Source organism: Etheostoma cragini, chromosome 9 (genome assembly GCF_013103735.1).
Source record: "Etheostoma cragini isolate CJK2018 chromosome 9, CSU_Ecrag_1.0, whole genome shotgun sequence".
NCBI classification, from domain to species: Eukaryota; Metazoa; Chordata; class Actinopteri; order Perciformes; family Percidae; genus Etheostoma; species Etheostoma cragini.
The window spans coordinates 27,657,679-27,681,632 of record NC_048415.1 but is presented as its reverse complement, the minus strand read 5'-3'; the positions used below and the strand labels follow the sequence as shown (position 1 = coordinate 27,681,632).

The window sequence follows — 23,954 nt, the reverse complement described above, 5'->3', positions numbered from 1 at the left end:
TTCTGGAAATAAAATAAAGGATTAAAATATGAATGATTGAACAGACATTAATGAATAAGTTCCCCAGCACATTGGCCATGAGTCCTTCTTGATGCCTTCTGTCTCAAACATCTCTCTCAGATAAGGCTGAGGATGATGGGAATGTCTTGCTGTTTTATTCATTTTCAACCATGTCGCCATCCATACTACTATGTGCTAACGTTAGCGCCCTCCATACTATGTGCTAACGTTAGCGCCCTCCATACTATGTGCTAACGTTAGCGCCCTCCATACTACTATGTGCTAACGTTAGCGCCCTCCATACTACTATGTGCTAACGTTAACACCATCCATACTACTATGTGCTAACGTTAGCGCCATCAAGTCGCACTGATTTGCTGTGAATTAATGCAAAATGCTAAATCTGTTGAGTTGTCTTAGTCGTGCATCAAATACAGTAGATGTATTCCCATCCATTTAGACTGAATATGGTATTGATGACGTAAACAATAATAAGGATAACTCCAGTGAAATGATGTGAAAGTTGAGAACTAGATTAGGACTGGATTAAACCTGATTCTGGTGTCCAACTTCACCCCAGGTGTGTCTGTTAAAACAAACGGAGACAACTTCTGTCTAGCTAAGTTTCCATCCACTTGTCAATTGTTTTACAGTATCTGAAGTTTGGGCCAAAAAAAAAACTCATGCGAATAAAGCTGGTGAAACTGATGATGCTTCATTAAGACCAACGTGCAACCTAGCTAACAGGTGAAGACCACACCAAAACCACTAGCTAACTTACTTTAAATGTGAAGAACTACAGACCAATAACAGGCTTAAGTGAACTGACAACATGAGTTATACGACTTACAGTTCTCAAAGACTCTCACACACAATCTCAGCTGGTTATCCTCCGGACAGCTTGTCTCTTTTTCATTTCTCTCACTTTTTTTCTCCGTGTGGCGCACGCACCCGCTCGCGGTGTGAGGCGCGTGTCCGCGCAATTTTCCGACATAACAACCTCTTGTACAAAACTAAAGTAACGAGCCAATTTTGTAAAATGTAAGGAGTAGAAAGTACCGATATTTGGGTTAAAATGTAAGGAGTAGAAGTAAAAAGTTGCCACAAAAATAAATAGTAAAGTAAAGTAAAAATATCAGAAAAATCTACTTGAGTACAGTAACGAAGTATTTGTACTCCGTTACTTCCCATCTCTGCAAATAAGGTAGGTGTGAAAATGCCAAAAAGCTTATGTGTTATAAGCACTGAAGAGGGAAGTGAGAGAAAATTTCCTGAGCTGTGTCCAAATTTTATACTAATCTAATTTTAGGTTGTAGTGTCCTCACACTAGATTTTTGAGCGTACTGTTGATGTACCCTACTTCCCACAATGCAAAGTGCTAAGGAAATGGAGGTGCTGCTCATAGTATAAAAATCGCGAACAGCATCTTTCATTGTAATGAAAAAGTTGCCATGTTTGGATACATCATCCAGTAATGAGTATACAAATGTTGTGCACACCTCTATCTCAAATACATGTCATGTATATTTGTTTCTGTCAATCAAACAAACACTAGTGGAGAAGGGAGAGACAATATTTGGTATCACTGAGATTAGTCACACCCAACTAAGAGCTATAACACACCAGAAAAGCATGTGGTCAATTTCCTGTACTTTCAGGTTAACTTCCTTTGATATTTGTAACCACTTAACATCAGGTCAAATAGGTCAGCAGACACTGCTGTATACATCTGCACATTAGTCAGGCCTGGGAAGTTATATTTTATATAGCACATTTAATCTCATTGTGTTTTACATTAAAAGGCTTACAGCAATAAGAAGTATGAACAGAGCATATAAAGAAAAATGAAATATAAACAAATGCACCCACACAACAAGCCCTGCCTTAGCCAACAGACACAAACCACAAATACACACACAGACACACACACACACACACACACACACACACACACACACACACATATATATATATACACACACACACACACACACACACACACACAGTTACAAACAGTAATATACTACCATGCAGACACAGAATGTATTTGCTGTGTTTTCCACCAGTTTCTTCATGAATTGGTTGCAATTGTGCTGTGCTAAGCTAAATGCTAAAAAGGGAAGTTGTACTGAGTGAAACTGAACCATCGCACTAAGTTTTTACTGGCAAGTAAATGCAGACCTCTGGTTACTGGTGTACGACAGTACACCAAAAATTTGTCAAACTTTACATAGAGTTACCAACTACCACTAGCGCTAGCTAGCTAGGTTTGGCTGGCAAACTATTAACAATGCCATTTTAAGGAGACCAAAATGTTCCAATTACCATCGATGAAGTAAAACCACAAAATGAGAGGGTCAAAGTTTAAGCCTCTGTCCTGATTGACAGGTAAAATTTCTAAAGCATCCCCTTGCTTCATCTATTTTACAATAAATAGGACCCTAGTTGACCATCAGAACATTATGCTGAATTAAAGAAGATCAGAAACTAGCAATTAAGACCATAAACTCATTATTAAAATGTTCACTAAAGGTAATAAAGCAGGGTAATTTTCTTGTAAGCCGGCTTTTTCTTGCAAACACTGGAGTTGCCCCCTGCTAGATAGAATGCATGTTTAAAGTCCTTCGGCATTGGCTTCACTTTTCAGACCCAGAAGCTTTGTCTAGAACGCTAACAATGAAAAGTGAAAATGAAAACCTTTAAGTCAAAATTAAGATTTTGATATATTACAAACTCCAACACAAAACTTTGTTTAATTGCTTTAAGCAGTTGTTTAAAAAATTAAAAACTTTCAACATAATACCCAGTATCAGAGATTGTTGTAGGTGGGGCACTAAATCAGTCTCAGTGGTGGGTGAAACCGAAGCAGACGGACACACACAGTGCTGTAGCCAAGGCAAAGAAGACCACTTTTTAATTCATTAACGTTAATGGCCATCAGGCAACGCTGAAAAAATAAATTGATGTAATAGTTAATAAAATACGGTTCTGTAGTTGTAGTAAGAAATCAAATTTAAAATTCAAAATTTGCCATTGTCAATATTACCGGATATAAAAGCTTCAATGACATGCTACAGAGCACAAATAACACAAAAGTACGTTGTGTGTGAAGGCAAACACAAGAAGGCTTTTATCTTCTCTGTACCCACAGTGACATTCTTTCCTGTTGACAGAGTTTAAGACTGCTAAGTTAAAAGACGTGCTTTCTACGTTACAGAAAAAAAAGCTTTTTTCTAGTCACAGGAAATGTGTACATTTCAACACTGTTTACAACAATAAACTACATAAAAGTTGCCAGTCAAACGGTCTTAATATCTTATTCTATTCTTTGATTCTATGGAGGAAAAAAAAAATGTATATAGTCTTGCCTGTTGCAATTGATTACTAAGTTTGTTTTTAAGGTAACCGGTCTTTTTGTGGTGAGATGTATCTATTTGTTAGAGCTGAAAGAGAAACATGACATCCATTAACTTTTGTTTTTGTTTTTTTTAAAGAATAAAACTAGGAAAGACTAAATCAACACTGCAAATACATTTGTACATGTGAAAGAAAGTACAATAAATCAGGTTTTTATTTAAAACTGCTCTAATCAATAGATTTAGTCTCAAATGACTATGTGTAATATGATGTCACCCATGAACCCACAGATAAATATCACCAACTCTGCAGTAGGACAATCTTTGATTTCATTTCTATTACAATGTCCTAATAGATTTTTTTTTTCGTAATTCCTTTATTCATAATTTGTCTTTTTCTGCTCATAGTCTATGAACACATACACCCATCTCCTTAATCTACGTTCTTTAGCGTGCAAGTAAAACCTATCAAGGTTGAATAACCCTTACCCATGTAATCTCACCTCCTGTCTTAACCTTTCCACTAGCCTAGCCTCGGACAGAGACCTTTTAATCATTCCCTTTTTCTTAAAAATATAAAATTAGGGTAACAGGGTTTTCTGTGCAATGTTTTAAGCTTAAGCCATACAATAGTCAAAGTCAAACACTTTGTTCTTTAACAAGTATCCAACTATTATTTTGTATAATTAATGACTGAAGCTGTGATAAGGTTCTGATAGTGCCCCTATTACTACGCTGCTAAAGGCTAAATTGGTACTAAACAGCCTGTAGCCTCTGTAGTGTGACACTCACCACTGGGTGGTATGGGCCTTGGGGGAACACTTTTCTTCGGTGGCAGAGCTGGCATGTCGTTCTTCCTGGTGAATGGGTCGTCCACAAACATCGACTGCAAAGAGTGAGAGGGGGAATATGTGGTTCTTTGAACACTCAGCTGCATGCCAAAAAACCCAACAAATTAAAACAATAAATTGGACCAAATACGATATATCCTTTATTTGATTTGGTGCCAATATGGCATTTAATGGTAACATTTTAAGAAGTTTTTAAAGAACATGTGCATTCAATGGGAGAGCTTGCTATGACTATCCAAGGTTTTGCCTATCATTATGAGGCTAAGGTGCAGCACCCAAGCCGTTTTGGGTACCACCTAAGAATGTTAATTCAATGCATGCATCAAACCTAACTAATTGACTTCTCACAGATTTATTGATTTTAGCTGGAGCTAAATGAACTTCTTAAACAAGTTTTGTCTTATAGGTTGTTGGGTATTATTTATTTGTTATCTGCTTTCCCAACATTTGAGACACAGATTAGGTATTAATAATGGTCCAAAACGATGTGATATGAAAAAATTTAAGATTATTATTGGGCTATTTAGGCCTTTATTGTGCCGGACAGCTGAAGATGTGAAAAGGGAGAAAGAGGGGAAATGACATGCAGCAAAGGGAAGCAGCCTTTGTACATAGGGCGCCCCCAATACAAGGTGAGCTACCCAGGCCGCCCTTGCATGTGCTTTTTAATGAAAACCATCACAGTTAGGAAAACACTGCTATCTACCCAAAGAGTGTTTTCAGGATATAATTTAGCCTCTGGTACCTTATCGTAGTCTGGCATCCAGCCAGCTCTGCCTTCAAAAGGGCCTCTGGGCTTCGACATGAGACTGAAGTCTGCAAACCCAGCAGAGCTGTTACTGCTGCTGTTGAACGAACTGCTGCCAAAGGGGTCCAACGTGCCAAACAGGTCTGAAAAAAGTAGTCACAATTCATTTATAGACATTAACATTCATGCCACTGACTGACACAATCACAATCAGAGACCATAATGACTAACTTACTTACAATGTTACTTCGGTCCGTTTAATGCCATAGTAGTTGAACAACAAACACGGAAGAGGAAAAATCAATCCCAATGCAACCAGACCACAAACTACAGCATGTAGGGCCATAGAGTGTAGTCAACTGAAACAGCATCTCCTGCATTTCCATTTTGCACTTCATACACATTTTTTAAATCTCTACATTTTATGTAATAAAAAAGAGGCTATTGTGTTGTGGCTGGCTTAAATCTTAAGTATTAGTGTGTAGAGGTTAATGGGTCTCGGTCCTAGGCTCGTAAAGGAACGTCAAAATTTATCATAAACTATATGTTGTTTCACCTGCAGTGGGATTATGATAAAAGCCAACACCATTGGAATCCACTGAACTCAATCAATATTTATCTGGTCAGTCAATACATTTGAAACAAAAACAAAAAATTCTAAAGTTTAATGCCCATCTAAATTTTTAGCCACAATGACAATGTGGTTCTAGACATGATGATTTTGGTCAGTCGATCCACCATTTTGGTTGACTGAAATATAACAGCTACTGGACTGATTACCAATAAAATAGAGACAAGAGCCTCTACACATTCCGCAATGCTGACAAAAAGAAGATCCGTAATTACGCTGGCTTTGCTTTTTTACACTGAACCAAACAACGCTGCCATGTGTGATTTTAGATAGCCTAAGCAAGACAACGACAACACAACAGCTTTGGCGTTGTGTGTGTGTCTACGTGTATGCCGGCTCTCCCTTTTGCACATAAAGATTTGGCTCTGTTACAACCCCTGCTGATGTTTCTTCCAGTGACACCATAAGATTTTCACCATTTCATTCACAGCCACAAATCTGTGCAAGGTCTACAATACTGATTAGCAAATCTTGCATGGCAACACGCTAAAGTAAGATGCTGAACATAGTAAACATTGAACCTTGGCTATACCTCATTATGCTAACATTGTCATAGTGACCATGCGAGCATCTGATGTTAATATTTAGCTCTTTCTTTAGTGTATACATTTGATTCTTTGGTAAACAGAGCCAATGTAGCTGTATTTGAAGTAATATCAACAATCTGAGTTGGGAAGTGAGTAAGGAAATTGGACACCTTTCCTCTCCAGCCATGGTTTTAATAGGCAAACCAACATGGTAACCATAGTCTGAGCAAGCAGTGGCCTCAGTGTGGTGATAGGCTCAAGTTTCTCCAATCACTGAGGCATTCAAGCTGACCCACATTGTGTATGTGTTTGTTTGGACTGCATTAATATCTTGGAGGAAATTGAAGAGCTTGTCTTCTGCTGGAGTGAACAAATAGCTGGCTGAAAGAGCTCCAGTGCACTGACAGCAGATACTTATTCTTTCGATTAAGACTCATGCCACCACAAAAACAACCTAACCACTGCCAGAGACAGAACTGACTCCACTCTAACCTCAGATTAGGGTTGGAAAATCGCTCTATAATTTGTCTATTTTTCTAAACTGCTGTACCAAGGTATACCAAGATCATTATCCTTTTAATATCTGTGGTTGTATTAAGGGCCGGACACACCAACTCGACGGCTGACCATTGGCAGAAAAGGCAGTCGGACTGACTGCCTCCCCGAGTTGAACAAAAAAAGTGCCTCGGAACACACCGAAGAGATACCAACTGCCGACGGCGTTGGTATCGCGTCACGTGCGTCTGGTTTCTCCGGAAATTCAAAGCCAGACTGTCATAGCGGCTTGTCAATAGTTTGCCAAAGCGTGTTTCTGAAAACATTTTAAGCGAGAAATAGGCCATGCAGTTGCTGAATCTGTTTTCAATCCATATCAACAAAGGTCAGTAAAAAAGATTTTCGTCAGATTTTGACAGACTCTAGTCACGCTCATCCCTATCGTCATTTCCGGGATAGCACTCCACCAATTAGACTGGTCATTTGAGTCCAACTGCCAGCAGTGCCCACCTTCCAACCGAGCATGTCAGGTAGGCCAAAATGAAGGCCGCTGGCCCATCCGATGAACAACGGCACGGAACACACCATACAGACTTGAGTCACTGATCTCGCCGGAATGTCGGACGGACGATTATCGGGTTAGTGGGTCAGGGCTTTTAAGCCATTGTAAGCTAATCTAGTACATTAATGAGTAAGAGTATTTAATGGCAATATTGGATATTGGCAAGCACAAAGACAAACAGATTCCTTACATTTGTTAGTTTTTAGGAATGTATTTAATTGTAATGTAATTAATTGTATGTAATTAAAAAAATGCCTTGTATTATGTGCCTCTGCCAACCAGCCAAGTTGAAGTTTAAATACATGTCTGTGACCTGAAGACTTTGAAGGAATAAAATAATAAGTGTTTTTTGGGGGGGGAAACATAAATGCTTCACACAGACCTGTTCCTAATGGCCAGAAAAGTATGTCTGAGTAAAGTTGACCTTTTGGATTTAAAATGTCATCACTTAATCATCCTATCCTACTAGTCTATATTTGTGTGAAATTGTCATAATTAGCGTATAAATTACAGTATGGCCAAAAAAGCGTTTTGTGAGGTTACAGTAACGTTGACCTTTGACCGCCAAAATCGAATCAGTTCATCTTTGAGTCCAAGTATATGTTTTTGCCAAAATTGAAGAGATTCAATCCAGAGGGCCCTAAGACATCAAATTCACAAGAATGAAGGATAGGCCGGCATAACTATACATGAGTGTTGATGTGTTGGAATAAAGAAAGAAATCATACCTGGACCTTTGGGCTTTGAGTTGCTTGAGGAGAATGGGTCATTGCTTGTAAAGTGACCGGTTTGCTGCAGGAAGCATAAGAACAGGGAATACATTAATTGTAAATTCACTCAACTCCCAACCAAACCTACAAATATGCCTTGACTGTTGATTGTTGTTTTTAACCATCTATATACGATCAGATTATACAGTATTGTTTGGGTGAACAGCAGAGGACACGCTATCAGAAATCTCAAGAGACTCTTACAGCACTCATCCATCCAAAGGCAAATCCAAACTTAGCAATTGTATTACTGATTAAGTTTTCCAACAATAATCAGTCATCTTAAAATCTGTGCCCTTCTTAGGATTTGATATAATTATGTAAGTTAAAACTCCATGTTCTGGCCCTCGATCTTGAAGTACCTTGGAAGGTAACGTGGCACTTTTACTGAAGGGGTCCGGTGTGGAGAAGGGATCCATCTTTGTGGTCTTCTTGAAGAAATCTTCAGACGAAGCCTTGAACGGATCTGTCTCTTTGAACGGGTCTCCTCCAAAAGGATCTGCAGCAGAAATGATGGACGACTTTAAGCTACTAAGATTCTCAATGTAGTGTGCCTTAAAAGTTTCATTAACCAGACAACGGGATCATGTATTACTGAGAAATTTCAAGGACAGAAGCCAGTTTTCAAACACATTCCAATAGCCTTTACACACAATCAGCAGCAGTATCGCTTTGATGCCGGTGTGAGCAAACAATTCTCACAGTAGCTTTATTATAAACGTTGGACACACCTGGATTTTAGGCCTCAACTTTAACTTTGTTTGTTTGTGACATTTCAATTGGCAACAAATGAGAGACAGCTCTTCGTGATGCACCGCAGAAATGGCAATTTTGTTTTGTGATCATGTGAAGAAGCCCACATGATCACAAACAGCATAGTTGTTCAAAATCTGGGTTTATATCCACCCTCGGAATGTGGAATATTTTGAATTGGATAATGAGGACTCACCAATGAAACACTCTTAAGCAGTAATTAATTATTAAAAAAACACTTAAGATAGTATTCCAGTAACAGCTTGGGCACACAAAAAGGAAAAAGAAATTTAAGTAAAATGTTCAATTTGTTTCTCTGTTGATGATATGGATCTGTTTCAGAATGTACTTTATATTACTATGATATCATTTATATTACTACAATATCCACAACGTTCCACTTCCGGGTTGCTCCAGTGCTGCAGGAAATTCCGCAGGATGCATAGCTTTTGGCCAATGTCCTTATTTGTGTTAAAATTTTAAACTCCGGTGGATTTATGAGGACTATGGTTACCTGGTCCTCAGATCTCTGCGTGGTAAATCCAGACAGCTAGCTAAACCAGGGCTCCAGACAGAAACCAAATGGTCGCCTTTTCAAAATTTTGAAATTTTGAAATTTGCCCCACCTATTTTTTTTCGCTTTTTACAAGTTAAACGTGGAAGGGGCGCGTCAATGAATTCGGAATCTGTGGCAGGCCAATGAGTGTGAGAAGGATAGGGGATGGCCACTGTTAGTGGCTAATGTGTGGAGGGGGAGGTTCCTAGAGATAATCGAGTCAAGTATGCGTAAATGTCTGTGATAAGGAGACACAGATAGAATTCAACACAATGAGCAAGCAAACTATTGACTTGTTCTTCCAACCTGCAGCTATTGTGCTGGTGCTAGAGTCTACAATGTCACAGTAGGATAATAATTCAGAGTCAGAGGTTTGTGTGGTAAAAAAGGCTAAACTCACAATTTGCACTAAGACTGGCTGTGAGAATTAAGCTGGTTAAGGTACTGTAAGGAGACAAACTCCATGAACTGTGAGTGTTGCAGTCACTAGCCAATAGTGCAAGCATTCCGCAGTTTAAACAAAATACACTAGTTAAACAATATCATAGCCTCAAGCATAGAGTATGCCGTGACATGTTAATAAAGGAAAAGCAACGCCACTACCGGTTGCAAAAACGGGACCTGTTAGCCATCCTCTCTTTTCCCTCAGTCTGTTTACGTCTCAGCCCGGGTTGGGTGCACCTCCGGTTGGCGGAGCTTTGTTGTTAGACCTCGGCAGTGGTGTAGTGCACTCACTGATTTGTTTGCATAATTTTTAAACGTCAGCTCCAAAATTTGCCACACACTGCTCCCTCACTTAGGCGAGAGAGGTAGAAATGTGAAAGCAGAAAGCAGTGCTGTGGAGGAAGGTCTGGCAAAGCGACAATTAGTTTGACATTTAAATTAAACTTTTATGTAAAACATTTAAGTAAAAACAAAACAGCATCAGCATATTGACCACATGTTGGATGTATTCTATTTTGTGTAAGAGGTAGTTTCAGGGTTCACACTGTTTTGATATGTTCGATTGCATGTTTGATGACCTACAAACAGCCTAAGTGTTCCAATTAATCAGTTGTCCACACATCTCCCTGTAATACCTACACTAATACTTTTAATGCTTATGTTATTCAGTTTTGCAATCATAACAACATGACGCATTCAGTGCTTTACTATCTATCTTATAGATATAGGTATCTAATAGATAATAATGATAAGAGGCACCCTCTAGGTCATGAACCCAGGAAAGAGTTACTGATAGTCAATGCTTTCTCATCCTTCACATCTAGCATCAGATTTCAGTGAGGTCTGACAGAAATGCTCTCCTGGATCAATGTTTGCAGTTAAATGGGTATTTGCATTAGATTCCAAGGAAAATCAGACGCATGGTGGGTGTTTGCACCAAATGATCAACAACAAAAAATTTGAGAAATGGATGCTTTTACATATAAAACAAACCCACTGCAAAGGCATTGACTGAACAAGCAATAATGGGTTGTGTACTGCGGGGCAGTTGGAGCAGTTTCACTGCTGCGTAAAAACGGCGATTTGCATCACTGCTCTCCGTCTACTAAGCATAGAAGTGAAACTTCACAATATTGCTGAAGAGGGAAGTGTGACACAAGTGACAGTTGGACTTATGGCTGTTTCAAATATGTAGAGGTACATCAACACAAGACAAGGCTGCCAACACAAGCACAGGCCACTCTTGGATGTGTATGAGTGTAATTTGAGGGGTTAAGATAGGGCTCGGAGATGTGGAGAAAATCATACATCACAATGTTTTTTACCAATTACCTTGATATCGATATTGCAATGATATTGTAGGGTTGACTCCTGCTCTTTTCCACAAAATATTTACACAATGAACATTTTGATAAATAATCATCAGTAATGTGGAAATAATGACTATGGGGGTACAGGCACACAAAAGAACAGCTAGAACAGTCCGGTAAGTCCAAAAATGACATCACTTTACTTTAATTTAGCCCTTAAAACCAGGAAAAGATAATACTTAAGCTGTAGCACATTTATGATATCTAGTCTCCAATTACAATATCCATATAATATCGGTATACTGCCCAGCTCTAGGTTAAGACATTACCAGGGAATTACAGTGTTTATCTTTTTCTGTGCGAACCAGAAGAGGATAGTAGTTGACCTCATGTAGGTTAGTTGTATATCAATGACAATTCATTTAGGGGATTGTTCTGGTTCCGCTGGAAGATCTGCTGGATGTCCCTCATTTTTGGCAGGATGTTCCTAACCTTCCTCTTTTGGTGTTCTAAACTCTGGTGGATTTATGAGGACTGTGGTTTATTGCTCCTTAGATTTCTGCAGGGTAAATCCAGACAGCTAGATATGTCCTTTCAGAGTTTTCAGTTGCATTTTGCAAAAGCATTTTTATTGCGTCAGGCACTTAGGACAGCCCAAGACAATTGTGATTGGTTTAAAAAAATGCCAATAAACCAGCGCACGTTTTTCTCCCATCCTGGAATGCTGTGTGGACTAGCCAGAGCCTCCTCCACAGTGCAAGGAAGGAAGATCTGGCAATGCAAGGCTAACCTCAGGTCATCTGAGGACAGGTTTAATTCCTGTCAGAACTGATTCAGAACTAAATATGGAGAAGCAACAAACTCCCAGAAAACTGCTGATGTGCTGCACATCTTTAATATCAAGGCTAAAGACATTTCTTTTTCATGCTGCCTTTCTTAAGAAATTATTCATCTCTAACACTGCGGTGTAACTTTTATTCTTGTATTTTATAACCATTTTATTCTATCTTTAGTTATTTTTATATTCTCTTTTAGAGATGTTTTTGTTTGTAACTGCTCTTTTATGTTCTATGTGAAGCACTTATTATCTTGTTGCTGAAATGTGATTTACAAATAAAGCAGCATTACCTTACCTTTTCCTAGGTTAAAGAACTGATTTACCTTCTCAAAAAAGCATGATGTAATCATGAGCCATGAAAAATGTAATATCATACAGGTATATTGGATTATCTGTGTGAATGTACTGTATCTAATTCCCTTCACAATTGCAAAAATGTGAGCCTGATGATTATATTTCTATAACTTTCAAAGGGCAGGGGAGAATATTGCACAGTTCCTTTATTAAATGATATTTTAGCATATTTTAAGTGTATATTATATTTATATTTGGATTATGCTGCACTAGTCATTTAAAAGTCTGATTGTTTCATGCTAATAATGTATTAACACACAAAATATTCAATCATTCATACATATGCACGCATTAAACTTAAATTCTGGTGTGACCAGGTCTTAAAACTGATACCCTGTCCCCTAAGGAAATACCTGTGGATGTTGATGGTGGCTTTGCAAATGGGTCATTTTGGAAAGGGTCACCTACAGGAGAGGAATCCAGAAGCGAGGGAGGCGCAGGAGGAAAACAAAGAGAGAAGATACAGAAAACAGTCAGCTAGCAACTAAAGCTAAATACAATATAAGCCGCCTGCGGGACAGAAAATCAAAGATTACCAAATCCAGTGACTTGTTTTATCCTGTCCTGATATTTCCTAGCAAATTTTCTAGGCTGCATTTTGATAAAATCCCCTGGGCCCCCCTTGACTGATTATTGGTCCCCCCGTGCATCGCCGCTTTCGTAAACACATAGTCCGCTAAGGATGAGTGGAGAGGCATAATGCAAAGGACAGCAGAATAACTGGAGTCAATGAAAAGAAGAATAACTATCTTGAGGTCAAATGGAAAGGTGATAAACACCGGGGGAAAGTGAAATTGAAGAGGTACGATAACCTTTGAATGGGTCTGTTTTGAAGGGGTCTTCAGTGTGAAAGGGGTCAGTGTGAAGTTCCTGAGGCTGGCTGTTGAACACAGATGGCTTCACTTTGAATGGGTCCTCCTGTGGTACAAAGGAAAGAAACAGTGTTGCTCCATGTTGGTGGATGACATGCAGTGATAACACAAAGTAAAATAAAAGCAAGGTTAGGTGGTATTGTCTTTGGCACACGCGTCCACAATAAATAGCCTGTTTCTATACGTCTTTACTAGTCTTTAGCTTTTATGTCACTTATTTGATAGCTCCTCGACTCCTTGGTCCTCGGCTGAACCGGAAGTTGTTCTGCCACTCCTTGGTGAAGGCTGTAGCAAAGCTATTATGTCTGCCCCAAGGACTGAGGAGGGATCATTGAGGAGCTATAGGAAAGGAAAGAAGAGAGCAGCCTTCCTGGAAGCAGTGCAGCTGAAGAAGTGGATAACTCCGCCCAAACAGCTGACAAATTCATGTGACGTTTCAGAGGAAAGGACGTCTCATCACTCTAAAACACATTTGCTTGTCGCATTTCTCCTCCCATGATTTCCAAGCTTTTTCTGCGAGGAAGGGAGGCAAGTGGAGGAGTCGAGGAGGCTATTTAAGCAACATAAGAAGGATTGATCGGCCGACTTATCGGCCGGCTAATATTTACGTTTGTATCGGCATCAGCCGATCCGCGGCTGGCTACGTTAGCCATTTTCCCTTTATTATTAACAGACAGGCGTCCACACAGGCAGCTCTGTGTTGCTAGAGACGCTCCAGTTCACTTGCAGACCATGCATTGCCCCTCCTCCAATAGCAGAGAGCTGGAAACCTGCTCTTCAAAACAACTGTAAGCTTTAAACTTTCAAAGCATCTTTTAACTATTTGACTTTGGCTTAAAAATTGCCAAACACATTGAGAGTGTAAACACATTAATCTATACGTGCTTGACACTATAGCTCAGGAAGTTTGGGGGTCCAATTGCAAAATGCGAATGCCTCCTCTATAAAACTGCTTTCCATTGTTTTTGGGAGCTGCAAATAACTAAGTTGTAGGCTATCTGTATGCATAAGGTAGCTTTTACGAACACAGGTCATAGGTTTAAGTAATGCCAACGTTATTTCATAGTTGGCTAAGGTTTGGACGCGTGTGGTGTGTGTGTGTCCCTCAGAGAGACACAAACACTAGACTTTCTACCTCTCTCCCTACTTGAAACTGGGTGGCGACAACTCCAGATTTTTTGCCTGCCAGATATCTGAAATGTACAGTATCTATGAGGTAACCAGGGGGCCTCGTCTTAGAACACTTCTCACACACGTTGAGTGCCGAGGCAACGCAGATTTCCCTCTGATCAGGGGCTTTTGTCAGTGAGCTCCAAAAACTGTCAGAAAGTGGGAAATCAAGGATGACGTCCCGTAGTATGAACCAGGCATCAACAAACACAGACAAAACACGTCAGTAACATTAACACTGAACACACACCTGGCCAGGTTCATTAAGGCTTCTGTGCCTTTTTTCAGGCATTCTGCCTCAAACACATGTGCTTTGGTGCACCACAAGTCACAGTTTGCACGTCGGTTTAGTGACTATTTGCTCCTTATTGCAAATGCATACAAAATGCCAAGAAACAGAATCAACACACTCTTAAACAATGTCAACAAAAACTGCATTATAACCTTGATGGAGATAAGGTATGATTGATTGCAGAAGTTTTGTATTAGACTGCATTATTTTTAGAAAGGTGTATAAACCTAATAAACTGTCAACTGGGTGTAGGCCTATAATTAAGAACAGAGTAAGAAAAAAAAAAGAAATTATTGTAAATGATCACAATATCCAAAATAAGACTTTAAAATGACCAACGGGGTGTTGTGGTTTCTGATTTTTAATTTGACCTTGACAATATGTCTTATCACTGTTAGTAACTGCATTCTTTTCTCATGTGGAGTTTAACTGTATTCTTGTGGCGTCACTTACAACATACAGTGTGCCTTGCACCGTTTCAAAACTGACAATGTACAGTTGTATGTCCTGTACAATGAGATTATAAGCAACTTGTCGGATCATCTCACTTTCAGTTGGCCCTCTTAAAAAACTTATTTGGCAATTAACATAACATATGTCCCAGCTGGTAGAAAATATGAACACAAATATGAAACACTGGTTGGGTTTTTATGTTTCCGTTTTCAAACTTTTAGTGCGTAATGTTTTGATATTAATAAACGTAATTACATTCAAGCCATTGCCAAATGAGTCCCTGCAAAGCTGACTAAGGCTATCAGCTCCACAGAACTCTCTTTATATTTCTTCCTATAGGTATGTTCAGACAATTGTGTCGTCCACTGACTTTCCTGCGCAGAAACTGTGAAGTTAATTACCAATTCTGAAGAATCAAGGTTCAAGGTTTTTTAATCCTTTGTTTCCTCCTTGGCTACTAGTAACTGTCGTTGCTGCTCGTGCGCAGTCACAGAAGGCTTGTATCATGTGGATTCGCTGACAGTTTTTGTGTCATTACTGCAAATTCCTCACAGTGGAGACAGAAACTATGCACTATAGCTTTAACTTGTATTTCATGGGTTTCAATTTGTTTCAACTTGTTTCTTTATAAATCTTCTTTTATATTAACCGTATCTATTTACAGTATGTCTATCTTTGTAACGCACTTTGGTGCAAACTTGGTTGCCTTTAAAGTGCTGTGTAAATGAAACACACTTGAAACAATTACAAGTTGACCAAAGTTGTAATAAATCCCAACTATCCTTTAATCATTTACCACTTAGCCAGAAGTGCAGAAATCTACCTCAAGAGCTTTTTTTAAAAGAGTGTATCTAAGGAGAGGAAAGCCTGCCCTAATTACAGCAAAGACACACACCACCTCATTTCCCCCCAAGATTGAATTTCACTTTTAAAAAAACAGGAGCAATGTTCTTTCTTTTTTTGCCTTTCTTTGTATGCACTCTGCTACTCTGACTCAAAGCCTTGTGAATAGGAAGCTTGTGTCTGGACTGGAACATTCCTCTGTGTGTGTGTGTGTGTGTGTGTGTGTGTGTGTGTGTCTGTGTGTCTGTATGTGTGTGTGTGTGTGTGTGTGTGTGTGTGTGTGTGTGTGTGTGTGTGTGTGTGGGTGTGTGTGTTTGTGTTTGTGTGTGTGTGTGTGGGTGTGTGAGTGCATACGGCTCTGCGTTCTTATAGTAAATTAGAACATTTGCACTGTTGTTCATTCGAACAACAATCAGATCCCATCGCTGATCCCAAGAGCTGTTTGCCAGGAGTGAGATGGACTGAGCCAAGGTAATTATGTTATTATGAGGGAAGTGCAGTCTTTAGGGAACAAAACGGAGTTAGAGAGAAAAATATTAACCAAGGTTCAAGCAAAAGACGGTTCAAATGGCATAAATGAAAGCTAAGAATTCGGCATGCTGCAGTTTGTAGACTGCTGCTGATCTCTTGTCTAGATTATAATAGGCCTGGGCAAAGGGGAGAGGGGATAACCAAACTACAAGTGGAATTATGGAACTTGACAGACTACTTATTGTGTTTAAAACAATATTAAGCTTCCGGCAGTGATGGAGTACTCGAGTCCTAGACTCAGACTTCATTCGCTATTCTCAGGACTTTTAACTCAACTTGGAGTCATGCATTGATGACTTGGAGTCACACATTGATGACGTGGACTCAAGTGTTTATGAAATAGGACTCTGAAGTTGGAGGACGTTTCTGACTACTGTGTAATATGCAATGATGGAGTACTCAAGTCCTGGACATGGACTAGAGTCGCTATATTCTGGACTTGTGACCCAACTCATACTCAGGCAATAGTGACTTGTATCAGACTCAACTTGGACTATTCTTTGGGGACTTGGACTTACACTCGGACTCAACAGTTGGTGATTTGACTACAAGACTGGCTGCCAGTTTCAGACACCTTTGCGATGTCCAATTTTGGGGGGCTATATAACTGTTTCTCTATCTATCTGAAAACAAAAAACCAACTTCTACACATTATCATTGGGTTCATCATTTTTGACACAACTATTTCTGTCACATCCACGTGTGCAACTAAGTGCAACACTATAAACATCTTCCAACAGAGAATGTAATACCTACATATTTGAATGATTCTCTATGGCGGCCAGTATTTTCCCCTGGTTCATGTGTGGCTGTTTGCAAAAAAAACTAAAAATATTTTGGATTTCCAATGTTTGAACAAACCCCTTCTTTTGTAGTATAACCCACCACCTTAGAGCCATTTAGGGGTCTTCCCCCCACTGAAAGGTGCAAACTGCCCATTCCTGTTGTAGGGTGTACAAAAACAGGTCCTTGCGAATTTTGTAACAATTATCTAAAAAAATTAATTGTTTATACTTCTTCATATAAAGAAGATTAAGTCCGCACAACACCTTAATGCTACGGGAAAATACTTTAAAAATGCAAATAAGACACAAACAGTTGCTCAGGTGTGAGCACTACAACTACATGTATGGGCACAAATTATCTTTTTTTAAGTATATACTTTTTATTTATAACACCTGAATTCTAGCCTGCTAAAAGCACGTCAGTTAGAGGCCCTTTTGTCTAGAATTTTGCAGGTAAAAGCAGAGTTCTACTCGAGATCCTGACCTGTGCTGCTCTCACCATGGCTGGGAATCCTCCGTTCTCTCTGTCACTGAAGCCCTCACTCATATCGGCGAGGTTGGTCATACTGCCTCCGTGGGTTCCGTTCAAGGTGCTGTTGTACTGCTCAATGCTTTTAGACACTTCCTGTTGGCTGTCCTGAATCTGGGACAACTTACTGCGAGCCTGCAGGATACACACAAACACACGCACAGTTCAGTTGCAACAAGAAGTATGGATGCTACGCTGTATGGTTTTCTTGCTTCAGAAAACTCTGCATGGATGTCTTGATTTGGGTAGCTTACTTCTGAAACACCTGCTTGTGTTGAACACACAAAAACACACTCACTAAACTGGCATGTTTTCTGACATTAGCAGGTGTAACACAGTGTCCAACAGCAGTGTTTACAGCATGGGAAAACAGAGTAGTTGCAACAACTACACCATGATCCAGTAGAAGTGATGGTATCTAGCTATGCAGATTTATTTGGTTTTATTTGAAAATCTGATATCACAATATGCTTGACCAAATTCATCAATATTGATATTGCGACAACATTGTAAGGTTGACAACTGGTGCTTTGCCAAAATATTTTTTACAATACAATTTTAAATAAAAAATCATTAATAATATGGTAAACCGATTCCCCCTTTTTCTTAGCTCTATATGTCTGTCAGACTTCTTCCTCTACACTAATACGAAGGAGGCAAGTAGCTAACTGTGTTGTTCCAGAGACATGAAACACTACATTTTTATTTAATTAATTATTTAATGAGTTTTAAAACACAACCCGCACACACTTACAAAAATGTACAATGTAGTATGATGACTATAGATATAATTTGTACAGCGTCTTAGTTACTCTATGGTAGGGCTGGGCAATATATTGTGTTGTAAGCCTTTTGGTCCGGCTGCAGGGTCGTCAGAAGGGTGACACCCTTCACAGATGTTTTGATCCTTTAACCCCGGAACATCGCCTGCAGCCAACCCTAGAATCCGTCTTTCCCCCAGCCTTGTCCATCCTACAGAGCCAAAAGCTCCCTTGCTCTGCCTTTCTCTTCCAGCTCCTTGAGGAGTCTCTCCAGTTTGGGGCCTCTAATGCCAAGGGTCTTGAGAAGTCACTGTATGGAGTGAAGCCCCTGCAACCAACTTCCACTGGTTAGGTGTATGCTCTCTACCCAGCTTGTGCACGTGAAGCTGCCAGTTCCGCATACCTCTTCTTTTTCCTTTTAAAGGCAGCCTCCAGCCCATCCTCCTATGGCATGGTGAGTTCGGCAATAACGACCGTCTCCAAGGCAATGGACCAAATCACGATGTCTGGCCAGAGGGAGGTTATAGCAATCTCTTGAGGGAACTTCAACTGGCAATCTAGGTCAGATCTAAGGGCCCACTCCCCTCCAGGTGTCAGCAAGGGCCGCTCTCTCTCACCAGACCATAAACTTGCCAGGTAGAGGGCTTTGGTCGATGTTATTCAAAACAGCTGTGAGCTATGCAATCACAGAGACCGCCATGTTTTTGCCTGACAGGTCAGCTGTGTATAGCCTTCCCAAACTTTTCACCGGCTGTTCTGTCGGGCGAGGAATCTCCACACCATCCACTGAGAAGGAGATGTTGTCTCTCCTGGTTTCTTTGCGGATTGAGACACTGCGAGACTTGGATGACTTTGTCTTCATCCTGGCCCATGTCAACAGTTCCTCAAACCTCTTTAGGAGTCTGTAAGCGCACGTTGCTGTCTAGAGGAGTGAGGTGACGTCATCCATATCGCATCACTGCCCAGCTGGGGCTGTGACTCCTTAACCATCTGTCTTCCTCCAATTAAGATGACCTCAAACAACAACTCCTGGCTAGTCCCTTCTGCTGTTGGTAACACCCAGTTGTAGCTGATGAAAAGTAGCACACTTGACGGTTATTGAAGTAGGTGAAAATGAGACTCTGGATGCATGGTGGGAAAGGGAAGAAGCTGAGTGCGAAACAGATGAATTGGTGGGGGACAGACCAATAGGCATTAGCCAGATCGAGCCAAAATACATGGAGGTTTGACTTGTTTGGCTGTCTGAATTTCTTACCAGATCATCATGGAGTGCTGCACGCAGCCCAAAACCCTGGTACGCATGTCTTCTTACAGCTGGTGTCTATGTACTTGTTGGCCAGGAGTTAGTAAAACAAGCGGACAAGCATCACCGAAAAGAAAATTCTCACTTCCACATTCAGAAGCACAATGCCTCTGAATTGGTTTTTAGGGAGTCTTTTCTTTCGGGATAAAAGTGGTGAATGCCTTACACCCTGCAGGTCGGATGGATTTAGTTCCCAGGCACCACTCATCATATTCCACAAAAGGCTCAAGGTCATGGGACATCTCTTGTAGACCTTGTATGACACCCTGTTTTGTCCGGCTGCAGAGGTCGTTCTTGCTCAAGACACCACTTGGTTGATTTTAGAACACTGCAGGGAGTGTATCAAACTTTGAGGATGGCTATAGTGGTTTTGGGATGTAGCCAGGTGAACCAAGGGAACTTTCCCTAAGGTTGTTGCTTGTCTGGGGTTTTATACGGCCCTCCAATTCCTGTTCAGTGATGTGCAGTGTCCCTCCAGCAACCCGCGGTTGTACTTGTAAGGGTCACGGAAGATTGACGCTGCTCTCTCCTTGCGGCTTCTGATCCACTCTGCTTTGCTTAACAGTCCAAGTTTGGCTCGGATATGGTCCCACAGGTTTTTTATGCCCTCCTTTTCGTGGTCCTTTTCCATGCCTGCTGTGGGAGGCATCGCTCTTTCACTAGCTGGTGTATTTCCCTACCCGGTCATCCTTCAAGGCTCTTCCTTTGCTGCAGCTCTCCAAATCTTGCTTTGCCCTCTTAGTAGATGCTGTTTTTACCCACACAAACTTAATTCTCTTTAACCCGACAAGTGTCTTTAAAACATAGACAAAATCCAAAAATCCAAAACCGTCAACATAATCAGACACAATAGAGTAAAGTGACAAAATGCAGTACGCTAACATGTAGTTTGGGCCAACCAATGCTTTAAATTGCCTCTAAGCAAATATTTCTGCATCAGTCAGTGGCTTCAAAAAACAGAAAATGAAGCACATTGCTTTATACAGGACATTTGAAACATGAACAACTTATTTTGAATTGCTTAATACCATCGTTTTTCCTTAATGTGGCAGTTTGTAAATGTGAAGCATGAAGGAACAAGAGTGTATTTTATTGCAAGAGTGATTTTAGATACGTTCTCGCTAAGAAAACCTGTCACTGTCACATTAAATTGTAACAGACGTGAATCCAAGCTGACCACAGCAACTGTTCGCTGTAATAGTGGAAACTATCATGTTTTTACAGACAACTTTGACACTAAAAAAGTATGTGATAGATAGACACACAGACAGATTGTGAGTATCACTTCACAGAGTATCCTTCTAAAACAGGGATATCCTTGCATGTAATATAAGACAGGAAATGGATTCAGTTAGTAACCCTAACCTCTGTTTTTGGAATATCACATGTACTTTAGTTATCTGAAATCCTGGAAACCCCAAGGCAGCAGACCATATGTGGGATTTTTATGAATGATAAAAAGGTTTAGGGGGACTGTCATTAAAATCAACATGACTGGAAGCAATAAGACTGGATATTATTGCAGTTGAGCATAAGGAAATAATCAACTGCTGAGCTTCCTCAACACTCCATGTGACCTTCTGAGTAGAGGGGAGAGCAGTGGCAGAGTATAAACGTCCTTCATATCATTGTTACATTCAGGAGAATGGAGAATATAATGTCATCATGGCTCAGCATGATGCAGTGTTACCCTTCCCCCTCCCCCCATCTGTGATGCTAAAGCGATAGAATGGAGACTGCATCATCATGTGTGTCTAGAATCAAGCAGTGTATAAATGCTACAGGTGGTTAAGTTGTATGTTAAGGAATGAGTGGCTGGTAGGAAACAGGTGACACACCACTGCAGCCAAAGTTAAATGAAACACACACACACAGTTAATTGTTCCAGTTCCTCTAGTGGTACAGGGGGACCAAATATTGGCATCAGTGATATTAAGTACATTATACAGTGCAATGATGCCCCCTGTTGACACTTTTCAGACACACACACACACCCACATACACACCTACACACACACAGCCCCTGTTTCTACCTGGTTGATCTCATCCTGCGTGGCCTTCAGAGACTTGATGATGGTCTCCAGTTGGATCTTGCCGGCAGCCAGGCTCTGCTCCAGCTGGTTCTCCTCCTGCTGCAGTCGGCCCAGGTCAGCCTTTGCCCGGCTCAGCTCCTCCTCCTGGCTCTGCAAGTCCGACTCCTGGGAGTGGATCTGACTCTGGAGACTCGAGATCTTAAGGTAGAAGTGAATATAATGGAAACCTGTTAAGTGACAATGGGCCTTAAATCCAATCTGCATTTCTGAAACCATATGCTGCTAACAAGGTCCCATCTCACTCTAAATCAAAGAAACTTTGTATGTCCATCTGTGTGTTTACTGCATGTGCAGTACAGCAGCGTGGGCGGGGAGTTGCTATATCCCTAGACGGCTAATTATGGGGCACAGCTTCGTGTTCACGGCTGCTTTACAAGCCTCTGTAGAGCAGCGGGTGCAGGTTCAAAAAGGCAACTAGCGACAAATTTTGAGACTTCTGTAAAAGAGAGAGGCCAGTTTTGTCCAAAGAGAGCGAGGTCTTTCTCTTCTGTGACCGTCACTATCATCTCCTGTCACTGACTGAGGAGCAGCAGCGGGGCTACGGCCGAGTCATCTGGTAGGCATGCCCTATAGAACTGCAGTTAGGTTCTGTGTGCTGTACAGGAGGAAAGTAGGAAAGACAAGCTATCGCTTCTAACATTCTCTCTGTGTGATAATTTTACAAGTAAATAAAGCCAAACTTACAGCACAGCTGTTGTTTTTAACTATGTTTGGGGATTTTGTCAGCTGATTGCCCACAGTCTACAGAGAAATGTACACAATGCGTATTCAGAAACTGTGCCTTTAAACAAACTGTCAGGACGTCCATACAGTTGTGTGTGTGTGTGTGTGTGTATATATATATATATATAGGTAGAAAGTACAACTACTGTGTCGTTAGAGTCATTTCCCTGCTGCAATAACGGTGCAGAGACTCCAAGAGTTCAGATGTGGAAAACCCAGAAAAACACTGACCAATCAGAGCAATCTGAGTTTTGTCAGGAGGGGGGTTTAAAGAGACAGGCAGTAAAATTGAGCCGGACTGTGTGAGAAAAAAATGTGTTTTTTGGAAATTAAAGCATGTAAACATATTCTAGTAGAAAACTCAAAATACAAGTGTGAAAATAAGCATAATATGGAACCTTTAAAGACATTTAGCTTTCTTCCATTTGGCGCCTTTTTAGCTGCCTGTTGGCAATTCTGGCATTAAGCTTGACAGTAAAACAAACCCCTATTTGACAAGCACCAACATTCAAATTAACAAATATAAATTTAATAAATTACTCTCATTGCTAGTGACTCTGTAGCCACTGTAGCAAAGCTATTGCAATGCGTCACAGGGGCGGAAACTTCTGCCTTGTTTTCAGTTTCTCCCACATCCCCCAGTTCTTCCTCGCCTCCTCACCATCTGAGACTCTTCCTGGCACTTCATCCTGACTTCGTTCAGCATGTCCTCTAATTTATGTTTCTGCTGGTCCATCTCTTCCAGGCGCTCCTGGGCATCTTGTTTCTGAGCCTCTAGTTCTTGCAGGCTGGCTGTCTCTATGTCAAGGTCATTTTGCATCTCCTGAGGGAACATAAACAATCAATGGGTGCCAATCAAGTTTCATGTGCCAATATCAGGTGTACACCACATAAAAATAAAAAACAAGTGGTCAGATAAAACCAAGCTGTTTATTGAACTACATACACACTGCATACACCGGCCCTGTATAGAAATACTGAATATGTTTGTATCTGCTGGGCAAGGAGAGACCTTTCTGGTTTGAATATTTATTTGAAAAAAATAGAAAAACGGTGACTGATCATTGACCAAGTGTAGTCTTGCATTGCAAGACCTTCCTCCACAGTGCTGCGTAGGAAGGTCCGGCAAGTACACACAGCATTCCAGGATGGAAGGAAATTGTGCTCTGGTTTATTGGCATTTATTTAAACCAATCACAATTGTCTTGGGCGGTGCTGAGCACCGCATGGAGATGCCCGTGTCTCTGCAAAATAGTCCCGGGAAGGAACTTGTTTTAGTGTACGTTCAAAGGTTGTTTTAGTCGTGCAACAGAAAACTAAGATTGGACAGCAGAGATCTGAGGAGCAGGTAACCCTAGTCCTCATTAATCTGCGTTTAAAATTCCAACACAAAGAAGGCGGAAG

The 23,954-nt window shown here is 40.5% G+C and overlaps 1 protein-coding gene across 9 annotated transcripts in view; it reads right to left on the bottom strand.

Annotated features, from left to right (window-relative positions):
• Positions 1-23,954, bottom strand: part of eps15l1a (epidermal growth factor receptor pathway substrate 15-like 1a) — a 57,864-nt gene that overhangs the window by 8,875 nt on the left and 25,035 nt on the right. For 4 of the 9 annotated variants that reach the window (XM_034881694.1, XM_034881698.1, XM_034881697.1 and 1 more), the window contains 9 exons: positions 23,212-23,373; positions 21,768-21,965; positions 17,626-17,805; positions 13,008-13,113; positions 12,549-12,599; positions 8,303-8,439; positions 7,899-7,962; positions 4,953-5,098; positions 4,149-4,242 (listed from right to left, as the gene is read on the bottom strand). In XM_034881694.1, coding sequence (XP_034737585.1) covers positions 4,149-4,242; positions 4,953-5,098; positions 7,899-7,962; positions 8,303-8,439; positions 12,549-12,599; positions 13,008-13,113; positions 17,626-17,805; positions 21,768-21,965; positions 23,212-23,373 — 1,138 coding nt within the window. The remainder of the gene's footprint in view (positions 1-4,148; positions 4,243-4,952; positions 5,099-7,898; positions 7,963-8,302; positions 8,440-12,548; positions 12,600-13,007; positions 13,114-17,625; positions 17,806-21,767; positions 21,966-23,211; positions 23,374-23,954) is intronic. The other 5 variants (XM_034881696.1, XM_034881699.1, XM_034881702.1 and 2 more) reach the window with 3 other exon arrangements.